Source organism: Frankliniella occidentalis, unplaced genomic scaffold (assembly GCF_000697945.3).
Source record: "Frankliniella occidentalis isolate FOCC.00 unplaced genomic scaffold, Focc_3.1 Scaffold84, whole genome shotgun sequence".
In the NCBI taxonomy this organism is placed as follows: Eukaryota; Metazoa; Arthropoda; class Insecta; order Thysanoptera; family Thripidae; genus Frankliniella; species Frankliniella occidentalis.
The window spans coordinates 364541-388343 of NW_026267213.1; the positions used below are offsets into that span (position 1 = coordinate 364541).

The 23803-nt window shown below is 46.1% G+C and overlaps 5 protein-coding genes across 7 annotated transcripts in view; 2 read left to right on the top strand and 3 right to left on the bottom strand.

The window, feature by feature from the left end:
- LOC113202317 (uncharacterized) overlaps window positions 1-5696 on the bottom strand; it is a 40806-nt gene extending 35110 nt beyond the window's left edge. The window contains exon 1 of the mRNA XM_026416482.2: window positions 5478-5696. Coding sequence (XP_026272267.1) covers window positions 5478-5482 — 5 coding nt within the window. The 5' untranslated portion in view covers window positions 5483-5696. The remainder of the gene's footprint in view (window positions 1-5477) is intronic.
- A 142-nt stretch (window positions 5697-5838) lies between these two features.
- Window positions 5839-13036, bottom strand: LOC113202315 (importin-5). The gene is made up of 18 exons (XM_026416478.2): window positions 12871-13036; window positions 12038-12187; window positions 11713-11939; window positions 11535-11631; window positions 11352-11456; window positions 10994-11119; window positions 10698-10909; window positions 10497-10619; window positions 10314-10422; window positions 10081-10234; window positions 9540-9995; window positions 9079-9444; window positions 8881-8993; window positions 8666-8806; window positions 8218-8575; window positions 7986-8148; window positions 7681-7903; window positions 5839-7580 (listed from the first exon to the last, which is right to left on the bottom strand). Exons 1-18 carry the CDS (start codon window positions 12955-12957, stop codon window positions 7476-7478), a joined length of 3315 nt encoding a protein of 1104 aa, XP_026272263.1. The 5' UTR covers window positions 12958-13036; the 3' UTR covers window positions 5839-7475.
- Window positions 13037-13264: 228 nt separating this feature from the next.
- Window positions 13265-16385, top strand: LOC113202316 (transcription factor Adf-1-like). 2 transcript variants are annotated; one of them, XM_026416479.2, is made up of 4 exons: window positions 13265-13807; window positions 13985-14144; window positions 14226-14527; window positions 14757-16385. In XM_026416479.2, exons 1-4 carry the CDS (start codon window positions 13582-13584, stop codon window positions 15029-15031), a joined length of 963 nt encoding a protein of 320 aa, XP_026272264.1. In that variant the 5' UTR covers window positions 13265-13581; the 3' UTR covers window positions 15032-16385. The 2 variants fall into 2 exon arrangements, with proteins under 2 accessions (XP_026272264.1, XP_026272265.1); XM_026416480.2 differs by having other exon boundaries at window positions 13273-13807; window positions 14226-14326.
- A 1315-nt stretch (window positions 16386-17700) lies between these two features.
- On the top strand, window positions 17701-19655 carry LOC113202289 (farnesol dehydrogenase-like). Its single transcript, XM_026416431.2, has 6 exons — window positions 17701-17940; window positions 18024-18210; window positions 18582-18711; window positions 18842-18989; window positions 19266-19400; window positions 19525-19655. Exons 1-6 carry the CDS (start codon window positions 17794-17796, stop codon window positions 19564-19566), a joined length of 789 nt encoding a protein of 262 aa, XP_026272216.1. The 5' UTR covers window positions 17701-17793; the 3' UTR covers window positions 19567-19655.
- A 1128-nt stretch (window positions 19656-20783) lies between these two features.
- LOC113202290 (uncharacterized) overlaps window positions 20784-23803 on the bottom strand; it is a 6935-nt gene continuing 3915 nt past the window's right edge. Inside the window, exons 4-6 of one of the 2 annotated variants that reach the window (XM_026416434.2) lie at window positions 22639-22772; window positions 22031-22180; window positions 20784-21879 (exon numbers count right to left, since the gene is read on the bottom strand). In XM_026416434.2, the coding sequence (XP_026272219.1) occupies window positions 21728-21879; window positions 22031-22180; window positions 22639-22772 (436 nt within the window). In that variant the 3' untranslated portion in view covers window positions 20784-21727. Of the gene's footprint in view, window positions 21880-22024; window positions 22181-22638; window positions 22773-23803 lie in introns of both variants that reach the window. The other variant, XM_026416433.2, reaches the window with a different exon arrangement.

Consider the following 23803-nt stretch of genomic DNA (forward strand, 5'->3'; position numbering starts at 1 on the left):
GGGGGGGGGCACGCGCAGCGAACCGTAATTAACTGGCGGAATGTCGGCACCCGCGACGTATAAGACCTAAACAAGTTTGCTTTTCCCCATCCCTTGCATCCAGGACGAGGCACGGCATTCCGCGCGCTAAACACATCGCCCCGCCCCGCCCCGCCCCTCACGGGTAATGCGCTCAAACTGCCTTAGCACAACGAGCGCGGCGTCATCAAGGGCGAAAGGCCATGCAAAGGACGAGGGCATCTTCCGCAGGCACTGCGACCTCTCCGGATCTCTCCGGATCTCTCCGGATCTTTCCCCCTGTGTTTTTGTGTAAGTTGCCAATCCGCCCGGTATCGAAATTATTCGCCGGTTACACACTTAACTTTTGCCGCCCCGTTGTCGAATGGCACCGCCCGCCCCCCAGTCGAACGCGCAGCTAAAGAGGGGGGGAGGGGGGCAGCAGCAGCACTGGGGAGCAGAGCAGGCAAAACGCAAGAGGGCGGGCCAGCCATAGGCAACTCTCAGAGAGGAATTAGTTCCCAAGAAGTATATTTGGCAAGTCGACGCCTCTCCCCCAACCACCTCCCCGCCCGATTCAAACCCCCCGCCAACGTCATCGTGAAAATGTAGTCGAGCGGCAGGGGGAGCCAAACACCCGCAGGGAGCGGCCGAGCGGGGCGGGGCGGGGCGCGGCGGGCGGCGACCTTTGAGGAGTAAACTGTCGTTATTTCGCCCCGCGACCACCGGCACCGGCGGCGCGCCGCCCAGACAGCCCGCGGGGGCGCAGGCGCACCCCCACCTCCAGCCTCGACGAAACGTGAACAAGACTGCGGCCAGCGGCCGGACCAAACGATTTCCGTCCAGACGATCACTGGAAAAACAAAGGTCCTGCCTTTGAAAGGCACTTCAGGTTTAGTGTTTCGTGCCTTTACAAATGCGCTGATTTTTAGCACCTTTAGGACTCTTAAGTGACTTTATAGAGGTACGGAACAGAGCTGCCTCAAACCACACGAGAGCCGCAATACGCACAGCCACGCACCAAGCGGACTTGGCGCGTTTCTTTTTTTTTTCTTCTCGTTTTACGATCGGGAACCAATAATTGGTTGTCGATCGATTGAAGCGACAGCAGGCGCCCCTGGCCGGCTAGAGAGTCCAAGACGGCAAAAGCTATACGCGATGACGCAGAAGAGGAGACACGCCGCGGGGATGGCGGCGCCCCCGCCCCCACGGCTGCTGGACCGTGACCGCTGGCCCCCGCTCCTCCTCCAAACTGCTCCGACTCGTTTCGTTGGGCGTTTAGACTCGCCCCGCCCCCGGGCCCCGTTGGTTTGCATTGCAGCTTGCATTGAGCCGTGGCGGCTGGGGGTTGAGCGGTTCATCCCCCAAGCTGCTCGCAGTTCGGCGCTTCCATAGAGAGTGCGGGGCGTGGCGCAGGACAGCAGGGCGAGCGAGGCGAGCAACCCGAGCCGGAGCCGAGCGTGCAGCCCCGCGCACCTGCCGGCGCGAGCTGCTTGCGCGAGCCGTCCCATCGGGGGCAAACGCGTGTTTATTTGATGAGTCGGAGCAGCGCTAAGCCGGGACAGGAGGCGCCCGCCCGGCCCGGCGCCATAGGACCCGGGGCACGCGCACAGCGCGCTGCTCGGCCAACTGAACTCGATCACATCACATTGTGCTTTCATAATGTGGTTAATATTAATGAAACAATGATATGCCGTTCATGTCACACGAGCGTGAGGTTCTATATAAGTGTGCATTTCCCCAAATTTTATTCCAATTCTTAAAGAAAGTAATCGCTTGCTTTTCTGCTTTGGAAAAGCAGGCTTATGTAAATCACCCGCTGTCTTGTTTGCACGAGTTTAGTCTTTTTGAAGGCAAAGAGGTGCGAACAGGAAAATAAAGTAATTTTATCATCGTAAGGAAGCACCTTAACCGGTCAAAGGCCGATGTCCTACTACCACTACACAATTTAAAATTGTTGAAGACGTGGCATAGTGATGTACAGCGACACCGACGTACATGTCGCATGTCGCCCTCTGGTCCCGGGGGTGACTTGACTTGACTGACCTGAACGGGACTTGTTACACCAGCCTTAAACGATGGATTAGATTGCGAGAATATAGGCACTGACTCTTCAACCCCAGAAAGGAGGACCAAAGGCGTGGTGGCAACATGCGGCAGCTACTGCTTGGGTCCGTAAGTCGGCCGTGTGAAGGCTCCACTCCATGTGGGAGACTTTTGATTCAAAAGGCGTGACTGAATAATACCCGCAGCTAACAGGGCGGGGCCCGAGCACGTCCCACACGTGCACCACAAGCACGCCCGGCCGGGATAAGCAAAGCAGTCGGCCAAAGTGTGGCTGCCTTTCCCGTGACGCGGAGTCCACGCTCACGAGTGGGTGAGAGCGCCTGCGGAGCGCAGGGTAGGCCGGCCCGCGCGGCACGGCTGTGGAGCGGCCGGCCCAGGCGGCGCCTGCCGCCCGCCGCCCGTAGCCTCGCCGTACCGCCCCGAAGGCGACCCATTGCCAGCACCGACCGGCGCATTTAGTGTTGCACCCTTTAATCGCATTTCTAAGCGCATTGCAGGTTTCCTGCGTAGAAAAGCGCACACGTGACGTGCCACCGGCACCGGCACCCTAACTATGCGCCATGTTCCTCCGGATGGAGGGAGACAATCATACTCCGTCGCATTCGCCCATACGCCCACTTTACCCTTAAAGTGAAGCCGGCAGTGCCCCTCGCCAGCGGCTGGGCCTCCCCCAACAAGTTTATAGTGCAGGAGAGGAGTGCCGTTGTGATCGCCGAGGCTTTGGCTTGTGCGCAGTGTACCCAGCTCGACCCTGCCCCGACGCCATCAAAAGAGTTGAGCCCTTCCGTGGCCTCTCTCATCTGTGCTGTGATATGAGAAGCTCGCACAGGCAACTGCGAGTTTAGTGGGCGAACAAAACCTCTCTCACGTCAGGCGCGCGAGTGTGCCGCCCGCCTCTCTCACCTCCATCTTACACAGAGCCGTTCGGGTTGCAATACCAAGGCGGGGAGGCCCGGCCCCGCTTGCGGCCGTGTGCTGTGGCGTGGAGGACTCGAGTCTTCGCGAAGTGAACTCGAAGTGAACCGCAAGCCCCAGTGGATCGCGGCACCGCGAGGGCTGGAAGTTTTACCGCCACCTCGACCCAAAACTACAATAGTACACTCCATCACTCGGTGCAGCGCCGGCAACATGTTCATGCCCTGCTTTGGCCTGGTGAGCACAGGCAGGCCAACAAACTCCACTCAGCAAACGGGGCAGAGAGTGCGCGACAGGTGAGAGAGGGGTGGGTGGGTGGAGGTGTCGCGATGTGTCGGCACTCGCCTCGCGTAGCCGGCAGAGCTCTAAAATGGGAGCCATTCCAAGCCCAATTGGGGAATAATTCATCACACCTTAATTATCACTGAACACCGGCGTCACGCTAATAATAGTTTTAATTGCTGAGACATTGAAATAAGGCTGAATTCATAGTTGACAAGGCAGAATTCCCTTGATTTAACAGGATTTAGCTTGAAACCAATGTCAAAATTTCGTTTGGAACAACGGAAGCTCTTTTTGACGTTAAAGCAAAGGTACGTTTTTCTGGGTGCACGCATACTCTCCCAAACCGCACTTTGGCAAACTGTAAGAGACTAAACAACCAGTGGGTACTTTTTCCTCCGCCACAGGGGATGGCCCGCGGCTGCACATCTGGTGCCGCACAACCAGGGCACACCGCAGCCCGTCCGGGGCGCGACCAAGCAGCGGGACCCCCGGACTCGGCCCCTAAGCCAGCAGCAGCCAATCGCCGGAACAACTAAGAAAGACAAATGTTGGGCCGCGGCTGGGCCGGGACCGGGGCCAGGACCAGCGACTTGCTTGACCGGACCGGACACGGCTCCCCGGGGGCGCTCGCATGCGGGCGCGTGCGGCGAGCGTGCTCCGCAACTCTCGCGCGTGGCGCAGCAACGGCAGCGGGGCGGGGCCGGGCGGGGCGAACGCGGCACAATTTGTGGGGCGTTGTTTGGATTGCACAAGACGGAGACATTAATTAGCATATGGATAAGATTAAAATATAGTGACCAACAACAATTTCTTTGTAACTTGCTAGCATAGAGTGCGATTGTTTTTTGGTCGAGGGCTTTCCTAGATTTTTGTTGTGTGAAAGTAACACACTTCACAAGTTATACCACCGTCTGCATCGTGAGAATTAGCGAGCTTGTGCAAAAAAAGAAAAAAACAACTGTAGGGAGTAAAAAAAAGTATTTTTGAAATTGAAAACGCAATAGTGCGGAACGGTTGCTTTAGGCGATGACTAATCTAACGCTTTAAAAAACCGATTAATGTTTTCCGATCTTGCAGAACGTTCAAAGTATCGCGTCGTGCCAATAGGACAAAAATAATCAGCAAGTGCAAATTTAGTCCAATTAAGTCATTTTTTATTAAGTTTTAAAGTTAAAATAGCACCTGAACAGCATCAAACCCTTGAGTAAAACCTTTAAGTAAAACTGCGGTTTATTCCTCATCTGACGTATCGCCCGTAACGTTTGGGCACAATTGCGTCCTCTATTTAAAAACTCATTTTTCCACGCCCCACTCTCTTGTGGAATAGCCCAGGTGTTTGTCAGTTCACCAGGACCAGGGAGGGGAAGGGAAGGACATGAGCCAACAAATTTGTTGGTCGCTACTGATCGCCGAAAAGGTTTGTGCGAATCCTGCCAACCATATCAGAGATGGGCATTGGGGTGGGGAAAACATGAGATAGGGAACGGTGTACAGCAAAATGTTTAAATTTTGTAAGGTACCCAACGGCTTAACTTGACAAGTTAGGACCCATGACCCCTTCGCCCGCTTTCCTCTTCCAACCGTTGAGGCGCAAGCGGGTACAGGGTGGTATGGCTAACTCGCTCGGTCCACAGTTGTAGCTTGACTTTACCGCACACATACACGTGCTGAGGCGCCTGACCGCAGTGTAACTACGACATTGGGCGGGGCGCATTCAGACACCTATTATGAATCGAAGAAATTAAACAGGGTTTTCTGAGGGTGTGAGCGGCCAAGCCATACCGGGGGCCGCGATTCGCAGCCACTCACTGGAGAGGCCTACAACAAGACGGTACAAGCCAGCCCAACCCGAAAGAGGGCCGAGGTGGGGCCCGCAGGCCGCACCCGGCCGAAATATGTAGCCGGCGAGGCAAAACTGGCGACGGGGATTGGCTCTTCTAGCTAGTTGCAAGTGTTCCGGTAGTACGAAAGAATTCCGGTAGTCAGACCCACGGGCTATTAGGCTATTATAGGACCGTTTCTACTAGCCTGAACCATTGTACCCTCCTTTAAAATCAGTCATCGGAGAAGCGTGTGTGGTTTGCACTTAAGCTAGGCAGCCCCCACTCACTCACACCCGTGGAGTCTTGCCACCTCATCCCTCGGCGATACCGGACCCGAGGGAAGTCCCGCTGCTGGCCGCGAGGAGAGGGGCGGCTGTCCCCGGCGCTCACCTCATGGTTGACGTGGCGAAGGGATCGACTCCCGTGTGTCGTCCAAGTGCCGTGGCGCGTCTCAGCCGGCTCGCCGAGAGGACTTCTGGTGCGCTGCGCCGCGGCGGGTGTCGGTGCTCGGGTGCAGCAGGGGTAGGGCCTTGGGACAGGGCAGGGGGTGCGTCCAGTCACAGGGGAGGCCGCTGACCAAGTGCGTGGAGGTGGAAGTCCTCCGCGGAGCCGGAGCCCCGCCGCCAGGCCGGCCCGGTCGCCCCGCTCCCGCTCCGCCCCCACCGGCAGCGCCACCTAGCGCGAAGCTGCGGAACCCTCCACTCAACAGTCCTAGGGAACCAGAGGGAAATTGTATCACTGAACACCGGCGTCACGCTAATAATAGTTTTAATTGCTGAGAAACAAACATGTGACATGTCTGAAAAATACAACTTCAATAGCGGCACAAAAGCAGATTTGCACAAGGGAGACAACTGTAGGCACACTCGTCTTTCTCCATTTCAATCCTCAATATTGGATGCACTACACCCAACATTCCTAGAATTACGAAAATAGTGGCTCTTTGCGGCAGTAACATTTAAGTGTTCAGAAAAAATTGTCGTACAGATTTTAACTTCAGCTTCAGATCAAAATTCAAATTAAACATGTTAAAACTAGCCATGTGATAACATGTGATTTTCATCCCGCATATTCTTTGATCCCTTCAAAGAAATATGAGGCAAGTGCAAGACTTCCATCGCTGCCCGCAGCAATATTTTCCCTAACCTCACATCACAGCTACTATATCTATTTTCTGGAAAATAGAAAAGGCACTTAATTTAAAACACAGATAAATACTACATCATGGAGAAGACATAAACTAGTAGAAAAGGGAAAAACCACTAATTTCCAGAAAAAAATTTAGACAAAGACCAGCAATGACTTTAATCTTATTTCCTTCACTTGTCATATCAACAAAATGGCAAGATCAGTCTTTCCAGTGCACAGACTTGCACACACCTCAGATACAAAGGGAATCTCCAAAAAAAATGCAATCACGGAATTCACAATGACAACAAATTAGATACATACGGTACGATGGTGAGTAAGAACACAAAACATTGATCAGAATCAAACAAGTAGAAATATGTAAAAGAAATTCATTTTCTTCACACTTCAAGTCAAAAGAAATATGTAATCAATTCCAGTTTACAAGCTGGTGCATACATACATAATTACAATGACAAGCCGAGATGTACAGGTTTCAGCTGTGGACTTTGCACATTATGTTTGAATATCACATAAAACAATCCCTGATTTCACTCTCAAGAAATTGCAAGAAATGCACCTCAGCACCGGTACCACCATTAACAACCTGCATAAGATGATGAATGGGTCATCTTAAGGGAATCTACTACAAATGCAACCTTTCTACTGTGATGACATAATATTAACTACAATGAGTTGCAACTCAATTTTCTCTGGTAATCACTGGAATTTCTAAAGCTAATCTGTAGAATAACAAGTAGATTTAAATGGTGCTGAGGTGTAAAAACTAGCTACTTGTCATCACTTGACAGAATTGGTGAATATTGACCATTTACATTGTAGTAATGAAAGAAGATAGACTAAAATATAACTTACTGAAGTATAATAAAACTTCAGGTCACTCTTGCACGCATAACTATTCCCCCTAAATATTCATCTCACTGACATTTGAAATATTGTTCTTAAATGTGGTCATAATAAATATATTCTATAAAAAAATCAATGGGAAGCACAACTTCCTCTCACTTTCAAATACTACAAAATGTAAAATAAAAATGGAAAAATTGCCAAATACGAATTTCAATTATTCCTGAACATGGTATTATCAGTCTTGTTCATTGTTTGCTCAGGACCTACTGTTTAAATTTGAATATTTCAAAATCATATAGGTAACTTACTAAAAGTTGGCGCTTAGCACACATTATAGACCGGTCCTAATTACAGGCAGATATTAGACTTTTCCACAATCTACAAGGGGATTTAACATGAGTTAGGTGTCGGTGTAGAGTTTAATGCATCTGAGAGTGCAACTTGTTGGTCTGGTAAGAGTTGCTGAAGACAGACTTGGAAAACAGCATCGTTTCTCTAAAACATGAAGAAAAATATTTTTAAAAGTGTTATTTTATTAGAAATGATTAAAAGATAAATCATATTTTAATGGGCGTGAATCACAATGCCAACATACCTGAATTTCACGAACTAAATTAAGCATTCTTTGAGCAACTGGTGTTGTGTCTTCATCAACTGCTCCACGGTTGAAAGCCTCCGCAATAATTGCAATAAGACGGCCAAGATTGGAATTATTTGGACCCAAGATAATAGGATGGTTAGCTTCAATAAGATCACACATGTAGCCGTACACATGTGGAGCTTCATCAACATCTTCCCAGACAGGAAGCCAGGACAACCTACAATGACAAAAAGAAGGGTAAGTTATGAGGCCAAATTCAACCATGTGCTATGTTACTACAGTAAATAACTTATACTAACCATAGGGGTAAAATCTCATCAACATTGATAGCAGAGTGGTTGTACTTAAGAATTTTGGTGACTGCAGCAATTGCATTTTCAGTTGCGCATACTTTTTCCATTGCACGTGCATCCGCTTCACTGATGACCTCAACCAAACGAGGAATAGCCTCCTTGCAAGCAACTGAAAGAATAAATACTTTGTTAATCTGATGCTAATGAGAAGAAATACCAAATTAAGAGAAAAACTCACCTGCAAAGGCATCTCCAGCAAACTGACCCAAAACACCACAGCCATAGACTGCAGCCTGTCTCACTTCTGGCCTTTTGTCAGTAACATTGGTCAACATAGGACCTAAGAAGTGCTGCTGGTATTTAGCACATGCTGGCCCTCCAAATTCAATAACATCATCAAATACACACAGAGACCATTGCCTGTCAGACCATGGTCTCTCGGGACCAAGCATTTTGACAAAGTGACCAACTAGTGTGTCAAACATAGGGAAGAAGTCAGCTTTATAAGTTGAGAAGAGAGAATGTAATATATCAGCAACCTTGCTCAGAATGTAGACATCTTCATTATCCTCATCCTCCAATTGCTCTTCAACAACCTATCACACACATAGAAAAATAGAAGTAAAAACCATTAGATAATTTTAAATTCCAAATAACTGAAACTCAAAAGAGATGAATTTTTTTACCTCATCATAATCCTCATCCTTCCTCTTCTCAACACGCGCTTCAGCTCGTTCGAAATGATCCTTAATCAACCTGTCAAGGATTCTGAGCATCTCTTGCATGGCTTCTTGCGAGAGGAATCCAAGTCCTAACACTTCGATACACTGTTAAAAACAAAAAGTTAATTCAGTGATAACATCCTCAGCAGAACAATGAGATTAAAAGTAAAATGTTGTACCTTCGCTAAGGACTGCATATGTTCTGAAAGAACTTCGTTCTCAGGTTCAGTATCAATTGCCTTCAACAGTTCTGGCCATATGTAGTTCCACATGCCCATTAAGTAATCGTTACCTAAAAACACAAAATTAAGTTATTTCCTCTGATTATAAGTTGAGAGGGCAAGATGAAATTCACAAGCCTTGATTGTATTTCATACCTTTTACTTTCCCACTTTCTAAGAGGTAGGGCAAGCTCTCAGTTGCAGCAGTTCGCACGCCATCATGGAAGTAGAATTTAAGCATTGGCACCATCAGTTTTACCACTGGTTCAGCATAGTCCGCAAAGGCTTCTTTTAATTCCTTTGCATAACAAACAAGCATTTCACAAGCAGAAGCTTTGTCTTCTAGACCGGAGGTTCGGATACCAAAATTTTGCTGTTCTCCAAGAGAAACGAATTGCCATGTATCATCGCCTGCCATTCCTTCCATGTCATCATTATCTAACACAGCAACTTCGGGTTTTAGAGAGGCAGTGCGCATGACTGGACCAATAACCAATGGCAAGTATTGCTGGAATTGCTTTCCTATAAGTAAAAAAAACATTTGTAAATTAAAAAAATATATATATAAAAAATCACTTTTTGTACTTGTATTATTTAAACAATGAAAGAACACAAACCCAAAACTTTGCAGATCCTGGCCCAAGCTGATATCAGGTAGGATGTCTGAGGGTCATCATCAGCCAGTTCCCCCTCCTGATTTGTCTTCAACAGCAAATCCATGATTTCACTTGCGTCAGGTGCAAACTTTTCATTACCAACTGCTAAGCCAATTAAACTGACACATTCAATAGTTTTTCCACGCAAAAGCTTTAATTCAGCAGTGTTGGCATTGGCAATAATAAACTTCAGGCATGGCATCAAATTGTCATAATATTTAATAAATTGTTCTTCTGAAGTGTCCGCAACAGATGCAATGGTAGTGACAACTTGCTCCAAAACAAGTTTCGTTCCTCGCTTCATTAGTTCATCAAATTTAGCATTAAGAATGGCCTGTAATTTGCCCATGATGGCATCCAAATAGCCAGTTAAAATGTTTTTGGGGCAATCTTCACTGAAGTTGACCAAAGCTGCACCTATATGTTAGATAGATAAAATAGACATTAGATAATGAAACTTGAGATTTAAAACTGTTTTCATGGCAGAAGTTGGAACACAAACCTGCATGAGCCTGAACTCTTGGATTTTGATTGTCATCTAGAACCAAAAGAAGCCCTGGCACAACCTTCTCATGGAATTTCTTTTGGAAGTTTGGAGCAAAATCTGTTGACATTTGACCAATGGCATTGCAGGCAGCATACCTCACTCTTGGATGCTAAAATCAATTACAAAGAATCACTATTATTTGATCCAGGAAAATAATGTAATAACATTTGTCAGTCAAAGAGGCTTACAGGATCAATAAGATATTTGATGACTACTTCCATAATCTGAGGGAGCATTGCTTCCATCTGTTTATGGCAGCCTTCACCAACAGCTGAAATTGCCATAAGAGCAGCATGCCTAAAAGGAAGAAAATGGTCAACTGACAAAATTTTCCTAAAGAAATCAATAGATTTTTTATAAATGTATTTTACCGGTATTTCCAGTCGGGGTTTTCCAACATTTGAGGAATATTTTGAACAATGTGAGGTAACATGGTTTTCCCACCCAGGCCACACGCCAGTCTGTCAAGAGCTGATTCAGCCACAACATTATTGCTAAAAGTAAGAAAATTATGATAAAATATGTCACATGGATAAAAAGAAACATAATCAAGAAACTTTTAATTGGTGTACCAGTCATTATCCTCTTCAATAATTTCATCCCCAGCGCTCCAATCATCATCATCTTCCAAATCTGTCATGAGATGCAAAACCCTAGGCACCAACTCAGGGACATACTTGGCACCAACTTTGCGCACCATAGCAGGGGCAGTCTCGGAGAGTGTAACAATGACTTCCAGAGCCAACTGACGCCAAGCATCATCCAAGTCTGCATTAGAAAAGAGCTGGAAACAGGCACAATATGTAAATTCAGAACTTAAATAACATGAGGACAGGTATCAAAATTTTAAAAAAGTGTAGGGGAGTACCTCCATGCACATTTGCATAATTGTGTCCAACTGAGGTCGCAGGAATTTGGGACTTGATTCAGCAAGGTCAATAAGAGATTTAAGCAAAGCACTGTCTGATTGCTTTTCAACACTTTGCATTATGACCTAAAGAAAAGAGATATTTTGTAGAAAGACAGTAGAACTTGAATACACACAGTACCTTTCTGCAAGAGCAAAACAGAGCCTTGCGTTTGGGGTCCGGAGGCCAGCCGGCGAGAGGCCGGCCTGTGACCGACCCGCTCGGTCTCTTGCTGGCCGGCCTCCAGACCCAAACGCAAGGCTCTGGAGCAAAACTCTGGTTACTAATCAAAAAAAGGTGAATTAAGGACTCTCATACCTGAATGACAGGAGCAAGAAGATCAGAAAAGTGTCTTAAGATGTTATTTTCTTTCTCATGCAGCAAAATAAATGCGCTGATAGCTTTAACAGCTTGGAAGCGGACCTGAAAAAATATGTTGGACTTTAGAGAAAACACTTAACTCCAATCCAACAAATGAAATGAGAGTTTGCTGCAACTTGCATCATAGCTTGTGGCATCTGTGAGAGAAGACTGAATCATTTGCTTGATAAGATCAAGATGACTTGCTTGTTGGTTTCCAAAAACTGAAGGCACAGATCTAAAAAAGACACATGAATTTCAGATACAGATGTTCTTTTACACTTCAGCGTAAGGACATTGAACAATGATTACTACTAACGTAAACATTCGCAGGGCTGATTCTTTAAGGACTGGTACAGCACTGTTAGCACATTGGAATAGAAATTGAAGAAATTCTGGCCAAGTGTTGTTGCCATCATCATCCAAGAAGTTCCTGGCCACTTCTGATGCCACATCACACATTTTACGTCTGCATCCATCAGTTTGATCCCTTTGGACGGCAAGCAGTACTTTGGACTTCAACTCAGCCTGAGCTTCGGGTGATAGCTAAAATAAAGTAGATTTCATAATAACAATTATAATTACTAAATAGAACCAAGGTGTAATGTAATCTAAAATAAAATATTTGAAGCAAGAGAGATTACCTTGGGGTAAAAGTCAGCAAACTCCGAGGTAAATAAACGGCGCAAAAGAATAGCTGCCATTTGGACAGCCTCCTCATTGAGAGCACCATTGTGCAAGCTATTTAACAAAAATGTAACCTTCGGCTCTACAGGTAAATTGTTGTAAGTTTCCTGTAACCACAAAATAAGGGTGAAATATTATTACCAATACAAAAGCACATGTAAACATTTAAACAGATAAAAACAACAGAAAACATTTCAGGAATATAATTTGAAAGTAGAAAGGAAAATAAAAAGCAAGCCTGAGGTGTACTTCTTTGGGTGCAAGTGATATGTCTAAATTACTAACGCCAATATACGGCCTAGACCCGGTGCACAGAGTGGGAGAAAACGTAAAATAGTATATGACAACAGTTTTTCAATAAAGATATATCTCTGTGCGATACGTGAGAGAAACGACTTGTCAAATGTCACAGTCTTCATAAAATCTGATCGAATGCACCAACAAAGAAAACGGCGGGTAACGGAAAGTTCAAGCAGGCGTGAGCATGAAGCTAGTCGTTATTAAATGAAATCGTATGGAGATCGGATAGACTACAGCGACAGACATAAGCGAGATGAGATTAAATAAGGACCTAGAGAAAGTAGAAACAGACATCATGTAAACAATCATTCGTTAATATTAACGAGAAAATGCATGGCATTTACACGCAGGGCGAACACGCGGTGGACATGTTAGGCCTAAAGACCCCATTGTTGCCTTAGAAAACCGTTGTGCAACGAAATAACGATATAACGACCCTCAGCAACATGATTATTTCGATATAACAGATTATTCTAAAACGATAACTTACCTCAGCTTGGGTGCGAATCTCATTATTCGTACTTAAAAGGGTATTAAGGAGCTGATAAAATTGCTCTTGCTCTGCCGCCATTTTCATGAACGTGGGTAAAGGCTGAGTAAGAAGATGCAAGAGGTTTGTTTGAGCTACTGTTTCTGCACCATAGATGTCGTTGAGAGGCTATGGCAACCTTCTTATGAGAAATTTGACAAACCACGACCAAGTTTCTTCCTTCAGTTATCAGTCCATAAGAGGAGTTCTTTTAAATGAAAAGTCTGAGTTAATTTGATCTTGTTATTTTAAATAACTGAGTTGAATCCTAGAAACGTAGTATTAATTCAATGGGGGTGATACCAGATGAAATAAACTCATTGTATGGCTTGGTTGAATCTCCCTTCTGCCCCTGTGATTCAGTACCAAAACAGCCCGATGTTGCCACAACAACAGCAGCAATCTGGATGAGCAAATCGAAGCATCAGAGCTAGTCTTTAGATTGACCTAAACTTCAGGTTTTTACGATTGTAGCTCTCTAGTTCGCCAAATTGCTTGCAGTGAAATGTTATCGCGGTTTAAGTGCAACTTTGGACGGAATTGAGGATATTCTCAACACACAAGAAGCCTAATCGACAGTGACAGAAAATGTTTTCACGATGAGAGCAGACGAATAGTGCTATTATTTGTTTACATCTGTGGAAATGACTCTTTTTTAGTGTGAGAAAAACAATGAATTTCGAAGGAAAAACTGCTGAATTTATCACTCCGCAACAAGTATTAGGGAATATTGATGACAGTTTACTGGGTGGGGATCCAGAAGAAAGTGTGAATGTACTCCTCATCAATGAAGTTAAGAAGTACCCAATCCTGTATGACTTTAATAACGAAAAGTACTCAGACAAGGAAATAAGAGCAAGGATTTGGGCACGTATAAGTGAGGACCTTGGAATTAGCAGTAAGTATAAATTATTGGGAAAGTATTTTCTTCTAAACTGCAGATGCCAATTTCATAACCTTAGCTTGTATTTTTATTGATGTGTGATTCTCTGTTCTTGTATCAGAAGTAATCCTCCAGGAAGAGTATTGCAGCCAGTTATTGAATAATTAAATATTTTATATCTTGTGTTCGCAGTCAAAGAAGCTAAACACCATTGGAAGCGGCTTCGCGATTCCCTTCGTGACGCCTTGAAGCGTCAGGATGGAAAACTAACTATAAGTGGCGCAATTTGTCGAAAAACTTGGCGATATCACAAGAAAATGGAATTTGTTATTCCTTTCATGACTGCTAGAGAGTAAGAATACTTTGATTGTGGTTTTTTATGTATAATTTTGATGTATCAATTTGCACAGAAGTCTTCTTTGTTTGATTCCAGTCCTGCAGCAGCCTCAGGCACCAAAAGAAGCAGAAGACGACGTAATGCCAATCCAAACTCTCATCCACCTCAAGACGCTGCATTGACGATGCTAGCGTCAGGTAGTTCTTCAGCTATAATGCCAAAGGCATATATAATTCAAGCCAACCCATCTCCTTCATGTCTCACTTACACTGGCTTAACAGCCCCTGTATCAATCAACTTAATAGCAGCTAATGGTGGCCGAAGTGCTATCAATTATGGCTCTAGTTCATCTAATAATCAAAACAATGTTCAATCCAGCTGCAGTATGCAACAAAGATGTTAGTATATTTCATACAGCAAAGAAAGAAGTCAATATTCTAGAATCCCATGTCCTCAATGCTGAAAGATACTATTTGAATCTTTGCTATTGACTCTCACCTGATTCATTTTGATCACTACCTTCATCACTTTTTCAGCCAAGTTTTTTGTGCCCATTGTGGCATCTCTGCTCTTATTCCTATACTTTTTTTTCATTGAGCTTGATTTTCTCTTTGATTTTGCTTACAGCACTGAATGTCTCTGGCGAAGGAGCAGCTTACTACAATGGTAGCACTAACACTAGTGCTGCCAGCAGCAGCAGTAGCAGTCGAATATATAAAGGCGAAGGAGTGGAAATGTCACTCCTTGAAGAACTTGCCCACAAACCTCTTGATGAAGATCTCTACTTTTGTTTATCCATGGCGGCCAGCATGAAACGTTTAAGTGAGCAGCGACGAGCAAGGCTTAAGTGTGATATGATGAGTATGCTGTATACAGCACAATGCGAGGAAGCTTTTCCATGACAGTTATCTTATATTGCACTGTAAATGTTTGATTTTGCAAATTTGTATGAGTAGTTAAATATTTTCACCAAAACTTACCTAAACATATTGTAAAGTGCAAATAGAATGGTGTTCATTTATACCATATGTAAATGCTTATTTGTAACCAACTCTGGTTAATTTATTTTATTTTGAATCCCTTCAGGGGCCTATGTTGTTTGAGAAGTATTTCTGCATTTTTGAAAATTTTAATGCATCATATCACTCATCTGTTTTGTTACATTTTGTTGTTCTCTTTATGTCCCTTTTTTTTATTATTTTGTCTAGTTTTAAATATAATGTCCTCACTACTTGGTGCTTGAGGAACTATCTACAATGTTTGGACTGTAGCCTACACATGTAGGCACATAATGGGTACTAGTGGCCACCTAGTATAAACATTTTACACATGCAGCGTTTTAAATTCATCATCTCACTGACTAAAACTAGTTACCCTTGTACAACTTGCTGAGTTCTATGGTTCCTGTTGACTACATGATAATATCCTGTTGGAATAATTGTGTGTACATCTATGCTTTGAGCAAACATAATGGAGGTATTTTCTTTTCTGCTGTAGTCTGAAATTGTTTCTAAGTCAAGCCCATGAAGTTTTGATAAGGCCTTACAAATATCTATCCAGGTAATATGCTACCGAGCACTAAACCTCAATTTTTTAACATATAATTTCTCTTTGGAAAGCTGTTTGCTGTATTTATTTTCCTTATTGATATATTAAAGAAAGACTGTTCTGTTACCACTGTTACTTTGCTCTAAATCCCTCTTATTGTATTCAGCTAAGTTTCTTTGTGAAATGTTGATTGATATATTTGGCCAGGAGACATTGTCTTAATGATCTTATTATGTGAGCGGACACTCCAGACAATGTCACAGTATTTGTTGTTATGATATAGTTTCATTGTGAAAACTATTTGTACTAGTGTTAATTAGGCCTTCCGCTCAGGCATACCTCTAGTTATTACCAGAATTACTATGAAATATTTATCTATAGAAGTCTGTAAGAATTTTTGTAAAAAGAAATTCGATACTGTTTAACATTACATGGAATTAATATGTTTTATTCCTACAAAACAATGAAAAACAATCGATGAAATGTAAAGCCAGTTGTTCTTATGTTTGTTCTGGAACTGGATTTGTGTGTGTAGTTGAGTTTTTTGTGGCAGATACACAAGTTCAATTGGCTTTAAATTATGATTATGATACTGTCTTCCTGTGGCTCCAACAGTAAAATATTTTCATGATTTATTTGCAAAGCTAAGTAACATTTTTATTTGTTTTTAGCAAATTACAGAAATATACCTACATGTTTCTGCAAAAATTGTTGTTAGTTTATGTCTTGTCATAACGTCAGCCCTCATTTACTGATGATACAAACTACAAGAGGTAAAAATCAAGGAGTTCAGGGAAAAGTCAGTTATTTTAAAAATGGTCGGGAAACTGGGAAATGTAAGCTAATTTGGTCAAAAGTCCTATAAAAACAATAAATCACGCTTAAAAAAAAAGAAAAGAAAAAAGCATACAGGGCTAAGAAGCAGTCAGTCCCCTCCACTAGGCCATAAAGCTCACCAGGTCAGATTTTCGCTCAGCTCAAGTAGACAAAACAGTCCAATGTGGGAGATGGGGTGTTGGCAAAAGACTTGACTACCAATGTCGTAATTATTCATTTTAAATTACTGTGTGGCTTTTGCATCTCTTGTGTTAAGTTGTAATGTGATCCGCGGTAATACAAGGGACAAAAAGCGGTAAGACAAAAAGAAAAAACAGTGGGGCGAGGGGCGACACATTTTTCCTTCTGGTAGAGACAGTCTTGGGGACTGTCTAAAAACTGGTCTGGAAATCAGGAAACATTGTGGCAACCCTGAATTAACTCAACATTTACCTGTCCACTCTATGCTTACGACGCTTGACCGTTTCTAGTTCTTATTCCCCTCACGACGCCGGCGACTCCCCGCGGTCGGTGGCGCTCTAGCGCTTAGTTAGCCCTTCTTCCACCTCCCTTTCCCATCAAACGCTCGGCTTGAGCTTCGAGGGGCCGGTTGGCCGGGCGCCCGTGCGTTCGGATGCTTGGGCCTGTCCAGATAGCGACGGCCGTAGGCCGTAGCGCCGTAAGCCGTCACGGCCGTACGGCCGTGACGGCGCCACTGGCAGCGCGCGTGGCGCGGTTTTTGAATAACATCCCATACAACTTAGTTTCCTTGATGATTAGCGAAAATTTAAACTTGTCGACACAGGCATAGCTAGTGTGGAGAGATAAAAGGTGGAAAAAATATCTGCAAGTAGTCGTCAAGTAGAAAAATACAAATTTTCTGATCTCAAGTTGAATCTAACCCAACCTGGTCACCAACGCCTATCTTTCATCGAGCGTGTATACGCTGGTGCATAATACCTGATTTTTGTGATATCTGCGTAATCACATGGTAATCATATTTAGTTGTTCTGACGTTGCACTGCGTTGCAAAATGTTTATTAGACGATAACTGTCGAAGAAATCAAGTTGTTTTAGATGTTATATTCAAAAATCGCGCCGCGCGCCGCCGGTGGCGCCGTCGCGGCCGCACTGCCGTCACGGCCTGCGGCGCTACGGCCTACGGCCGTTGCTATCTGGACAGGCCCTTATCTTGACGGCCCAAGTCACTCGGCCCTCACCCCACCCGGCGGGGCCATTCTGAGGTCAGAGCTCCGGCTTGCTGCATCACTGCATCCCACCGTCCCGTCCCCGTCGCACCATGGAACAGATGGACATGTCCAGGTTGGTGGGCCGCGTGGTCGTGGTCACCGGGGCCGCGGGGGGGCTCGGTGCCGCCATCGCCGAGGACCTCTTCCAATCCGGCCTCAAAGTGGCCGCCTTCGACTGCAACCTGGAGAGGGTCCAGGTAAGCCTGCTAATATGGCGTTGGCGTCAAGCAGAGGCGCTCAGTACGTGTTGGCCTGGGGCTGATCGCGATCCTGCCTCTAGGCACTGGCCGCGCGCCTCCAGGGCGGCTCCAGCAGCGGCGCGGCCGGCGGGTCGGTGCACCCGCTCCATGTGGACATCACCAAGGAGGCGGAGCTCAAGCGGGCCTTCCAGTGGGTGGACGAGCACCTAGGAGCCGTGGCGGCCATTGTCAACAACGCCGGCATCGCGCCCATGAGCCCTTTAGGAGGTGAGGTCTGGGTCAAGGTCCACAGTGTGTGTGTGTGTGTGTGTGTGTCTGTCGTTGGGTGTTGGGTAAAGAGCCTCGCGATGTCTCGCTTGACCCTTATCTCCTATGGGGGCTGTAGTGGGCGAAAATGCACTTATAGGGGAACCATTGGTAGTTCTATTGTACCGGGTGATTCAAAGCACGCGCCGCTGTCGGCGGGTTTGCCTACTCTGTCCGCCCGTAAGGCTCCATCGCCCCTAGGGTATGCAATCCCACAACACGGCGGCGCGTGCTCTGAATCACCCGGTACACTCCATCATTTTTGCAAAATCTGAAAAAAATAATTGAAAGTACACTACGGCCAAATTAAAAATGTTTACATGTGTGATCAGATTCAGATCATCAGCTGATGTCCAGCGTGCTCAACACGAACGTTCTGGGGCTGGCCGCAGCCACCCGGGAGGCCATTGAAAGCATGAAGAAGCATGGCGTCAAAGACGGCGTCATCGTTAACATTGGCAGGTTGGTTCTGCGCTGTGATCCCATGCATATATGCATATCGCAGCTTCATTGCCATATGCGCCTGTAACAACACCACAACACCCATCGATCTGCTCCCGCGTGTCAGCCACCTGTCGTTGTTTCTGTGCAGCACCGTGGGCCACGCCGAGTTCATATCGCGTGCCCTGCTGGACGTGTTCGCCATGTCCATGTACGCCACCTCCAAGCACGCGGTCATCGGTTTCAATCGTGCCCTCCGCGCCGAGCTGAGGAACCAAGGAGTCAACGTCAGGGTCACGGTAGGGGAGAAAACAACCCGTCAACGTCGTGTCACGTTCCCGTCGGCACTCTCTGATTTGGACTTTAATTATCATGAAGTACACTTGTGTGGAGAACTACTCAACGGTGTTTTTCAAAAACATCATTTTTTCTTAAATCCTTTTTGGGCGACCTGCATTGTTGTGCCTTATAATCTGGGATGTGGGTGGCTTGATATGTGCCGCGGCACATTCGCGGATATCTGCGGATCCTACTCGATATACAAACTGTGGCCCTCCTCGTGTGTTTCTCGGTAGGACCTCTCCCCCGGGACAGTCCAGACGCCCCTAGTGAGCGATAAGTGTCTGGAGGATTTGGAGCACCGTGTCTTGCAGCCTCGCGACATAGCGCGCGCCGTCCGCTTCGTACTGTCCAGCCCGCCGTCCGTCGAGGTAGGTTGGGTTGCCTACTCGTCTGGCGCCTGGTCAGCTCCGTAGTGGGGCAGAGCCTGGCAGAGTTCCCACCCTACCGGCGCTTCTTATTTCTTACGCTGTTCATGTTCTTTCTCGATGACAGATCGTGCACCTCACCATTCAGCCAGCTGGGGAAGTATGGTGAACGTTCTACAAAGTTGTGAGTGGTTTGAGGGTTGTAAGTAAGTTGTTACTTCTATAAAAAGTTGAATGAATAAATTATTTTATTTTTTATTTCTGAAAACAATCGTTTTGAACTCCAACTTGTTTATTTTACTACATATTAGTTCGTGACATGTAATGTTGGAAGCGCCGAAATAGTTCTTGTTTCCGGAACATAAACAAAAACAAAGGCACTAAACAACACCTTTCCTGGGGCACTAAAGTCAAGGGCGCAGTTTAGTGCCTTTCCTGGGGCACTAAAGTTTAGTGCCTTTCCTGGGGCACTAAAGTTTCGTGCCTTTCCAAAGGCACTAAACTTGTATGGAACTCATATGAAGCTAGCCAGCTTAAGGTGTGAAAGGTCACATTTAGTGCCTTTTAAAGGTAGAGATTCGCACCTTTGTTTTACCAGTGCACTGATGATTTTAGTTTTAACGGGGAAACAGAAAATTTTGGCATAATGCTTTAGTTGATACCACGTGCCGGGTGTTCCTTTGAATGCGGGTTTGCCTCCTACTACGCTCCCTTCGCCAGTCAGGTGCCATGACTCCTAGGAGCTGCGCCTCTAGCGAGTATGGAATCCGGAAACATTTGGTCGAATTATTTTCAAAGAGACAACCGGTACTTACATTTGGAGTCCCTAGTAAATGCAGCGGTAGCGGTGCCTACCCTCCACGATATGATTCTGTTACATACACCTGGTGGAAGGCTTTAGAAGGATTAAGGTGGTGGGGGTGGGGATTATCCCCCCCCCCCCGTGGTCTCTAGAGAACCACCTGAAAGGTAGGCAATTTGCACAAGAAGCCCCGAATGTAGGCAATCGACCGTGCACCGCCCCCTGTCAGCCGGATCTTAATCCGCGCCAGCCTACCGTTTTTGACTGACCACGGTGCCTCGATCGAGTAGGCTTTGCCTACTAGGCAACCCACCCGCACCTGTTTCTGCGATACGTTCTGTATCAACTCACGTGGGCGTGGGTGGGGGAAGTTAGCCACTTGGTAAATTGAAAAGTCAGAAGCGAATTCAAGTGTGTAACCAATAATTTTGTAGGGTGATGTTTTCACAGGTCTCTGTTCTGTTCAGACACGTAAATGATTGGCGATGCAAATGATCAATGATCAAATCAACGCATACCCAGGAAACCTCTTAGTTTGGGTAAAAAACTGTGTTTAAAAGAAAATTTCGTGCCAGAAACCAAAGTCATTTTTTTTTCGTTCGGGCGACGAAAAAGTTTATTTAAGAAAACGAAACATTTGTCGGATAAAACAAATTTTGTTGAGCTGAAAAAAAATCAATGTTCCAAAGTAACGATTTCGTTCCTAGAATGATACGGTTGTCTAAGTGCACGTCTGACAGCGGCCGCGCCATCCAGTCAGACGAATCGGCCGCTTCCCATATGCTCCACGTCTAAGCCGGGACTCGAGAAGAGTGTACACAAAGCGGGTTAGCCCAGGAGATACGAGATACAACGTACCATAAGTTATATAGATTATATATTATCACAGGCAATTCAATACGATAGGCCTAATACACCGAACTGGTGTCGATTTCACCTCTTCGACTACAATGTGCGACGATTCTTGTGCGATGCCTCCGCATTTCAGAGGTACGAACAATATAACACGACGATCCATTCGAATTCAATACGCTGAGCGAGTTGGGAGTCGCGAGATTTTCTACGTTGGCCTTGGCTTTTCCTTCAGTTTGCCCCTCCCAATTTGGCTACTTTAAGTGGCGAGTTGTGTCGCACGTGGCCCCCGTTGGGATTCGCGGACCAGTTTCCTGGAAGGCGTGGGGCCACGGAGGGCATAGTTTATAAACTCGCACGTGTACAGCTCACTGAACTCCACGTGACTCCAGCCAACCCACATAATTAGAGCCACGGGACATGCCATTTTTCTTCCTTTATCACATCGATGAGCGGGGAGTGAAAAACTCATTCCCTGGCATCGTGTAGTACACTACTGCCCCTAACAGCCGCTCATCTTTCTTTTTTCTCCAACGTAGAGGACAAGTGCTGAATATCTCCTCGGGCACGGCGGGGGCAGTGGCCTTGAGGCGGCGCCGCGCCGGTCCACGAGCTGCTCCGGCGGGCCTACCTCTCCGGCGCGTGCGACTTGCTTGTGCTGCGACGCGCTAGGGCTCTACTCGATGAAGGGCAGGGCTCCGGGGAAGTTGATGAGCACCTGGTTGGCACGCTCCAGGAACAGCTCGCTCAGCATGCTCATGAGCTGCGGCTTGATGTCGTTGTAGATCTCGAGGGCGTTTTCATTCATGAACTCGTCCATGGCCTCACCTGCAGGAGGAAGAGAGTCAAGAGCCACGTTTTCATGGGCACACAATTGTCACGACTTTGAACGAACCATCTCATTTGCCAATCACAGCCGTCCCTCGACAAGGGAGTACTGATGGCAATTGACTGGGCATGCAGTAATAGTTACCTATACCTAAGCTGTTTTCGCCGTCAAACTTCTTATCGAAACGGTAGACGACATTCGATGGGCTCACGTCGACGATGAACCTATTGACCGCTACCTGCGTCTCGTTGTTCGTCGTCTTGGTCAGAAAGTACAGCATCCACGCCGAGGTTACGTCAGCTGCGACAACATTAGGAACAGGTGAAACATGGAGGATAAATATGGGTTCGGTAGGCAACAACTTCACGGCGTTGATTCCGCCCTTCAATTGAGGGGTCGGTATCGGTAATCTGCACCGTCTCTTTTTTCAAGGTTTAGTATCGATTGCAAGCGCGCGAACGGGTTGAATGCTCTCAGGCCGCGGGGCCAGCAGGCGCCTTGGCGAGCGACGGTAGGCAAGTCCGTCTCACTCCTGAGTCTGGCTCAGTAGAACCAGAAAAAAACTGGCTGGCAAGCCGGTAAGGATACAGTTAATGGTCAGTGCTTCGATACCACGACCATTGAAATGGACGCACAACAAAATCACAAATGTCGTAATTTCAGTCAGTAGAAAACAATTGCATTAAGAGAGTCGTTAGTTATGGTTCAAATTTTGGATTCGGGCATTGGAGTGGGCCGTTCGCACGACTTCGACTTACTGAGGGTGACGGCAAAGTGCCCGTTGCTAGAGATGGGCAGCTCGTAGACGCCACCGCTGCAGGTGTACTGCCCATCGATCTCGTAGACGGGCGCCCTGAGCGACACTTCCAGCTTCTTGTCGTTCACGTTCATCCTGTGAGCAGCAAAAGGCGGTGCCGATCGGGACCGTTTCAGAGGTAGGGAGGGAAGACAAAGGCAGGGGTACCGCCGAGCAGAGTGGGTCAGAGCAGGAGGGCGGAGCGGCGTGGCATCGGGTCAGCGTGGCAGAGCACGGCGCCCACGGCGTTACCAGGCGCTTTTTAGGTGCTCGTAAGTCAGAGCGGAAAGCTCTTCAATAACCAATCGGGCGTCAGTGGTTTGTGTGGCCACGCGAGATTTGTACAGCCCGCCTACACACAGAATTACTTGCTTCCACCTTGCCTCTCCCTCACACGGCAAACAAAAAACTCTGACTCCGCGAGACTTCAAAAAAGCCGGATTCTAATTTTTGAAGCCAAAACACGTTTTTAGACTCATTATATCAGTATCGGGTTGACCCTCGCAACCATTTGTCTGCCTTGCTGTTCGCCAAAGAAAAAAAAGAAGAAAAAAACAACAATCAAAAAAACAATCTCTATCTGTGTTGTCCGTCTCCGTGTTCACGATAGAACTGCGCGTCCAACGATAGAACGGTTGAAGTTTGCTATTTTTCCGATATTCGGGATTTCTTCGTAATAGTTTACTTCGGCTAACAGGCAGAGTAGCGGGTAAAATATGAGTGTCCCCGAGTGTTGCTGATTGGTCGTGGTCGAACCTTTACACCAAGAAAATCGCTTCCTTAAGACAAGGGAGTTTCCTTGAAATAAGCATTGAATTGATCTTTAATCATCAAAACGAATAATGATGTTTCATTTCTTTCAGGAAATAATTGGCTTGATTTGTAATCTTAAACGCAGGGAATTTTTGTCGTTCAACGAAGGAAATTTCTTTTAAACGTTGGAAGGAAACGATTTTCTGGTTGTACCCCAAATACTACTGGCGAAAAGTAGAGGCGGTAAACCAGACGCGATTTGAAGGAAGGTGACAGGGGCAGTACCCCATCCTGTTAGCCTTACAAAGCCATCGAGGGGTAGGCAATTCCCTGTACAAAACACACAAAGGCAAGGATTATATAATATGGGAGCG

What these genes read in the sequence shown, in the direction of transcription:
- LOC113202315 (XM_026416478.2), bottom strand. Translation starts at nt 12,957, where the DNA reads ATGAAAATGGCGGCAGAGCAAGAGCAATTTTATCAGCTCCTTAATACC. An exon ending in AACCCCGACTGGAAATACCG is followed by an intron (nt 10,423 to 10,496) that starts GTAAAATACATT and finishes TCTTCCTTTTAG; the next exon opens with GCATGCTGCTCTTATGGCAA. An exon ending in AGGATGAGGATTATGATGAG is followed by an intron (nt 8,576 to 8,665) that starts GTAAAAAAATTC and finishes TGTGTGTGATAG; the next exon opens with GTTGTTGAAGAGCAATTGGA.
- LOC113202316 (XM_026416479.2), top strand. Translation starts at nt 13,582, where the DNA reads ATGAATTTCGAAGGAAAAACTGCTGAATTTATCACTCCGCAACAAGTA. An exon ending in TGAGGACCTTGGAATTAGCA is followed by an intron (nt 13,808 to 13,984) that starts GTAAGTATAAAT and finishes TTGTGTTCGCAG; the next exon opens with TCAAAGAAGCTAAACACCAT. An exon ending in CCTTTCATGACTGCTAGAGA is followed by an intron (nt 14,145 to 14,225) that starts GTAAGAATACTT and finishes GTTTGATTCCAG; the next exon opens with TCCTGCAGCAGCCTCAGGCA.
- LOC113202289 (XM_026416431.2), top strand. Translation starts at nt 17,794, where the DNA reads ATGGAACAGATGGACATGTCCAGGTTGGTGGGCCGCGTGGTCGTGGTC. An exon ending in GTCATCGTTAACATTGGCAG is followed by an intron (nt 18,712 to 18,841) that starts GTTGGTTCTGCG and finishes GTTTCTGTGCAG; the next exon opens with CACCGTGGGCCACGCCGAGT. An exon ending in GAGTCAACGTCAGGGTCACG is followed by an intron (nt 18,990 to 19,265) that starts GTAGGGGAGAAA and finishes GTTTCTCGGTAG; the next exon opens with GACCTCTCCCCCGGGACAGT.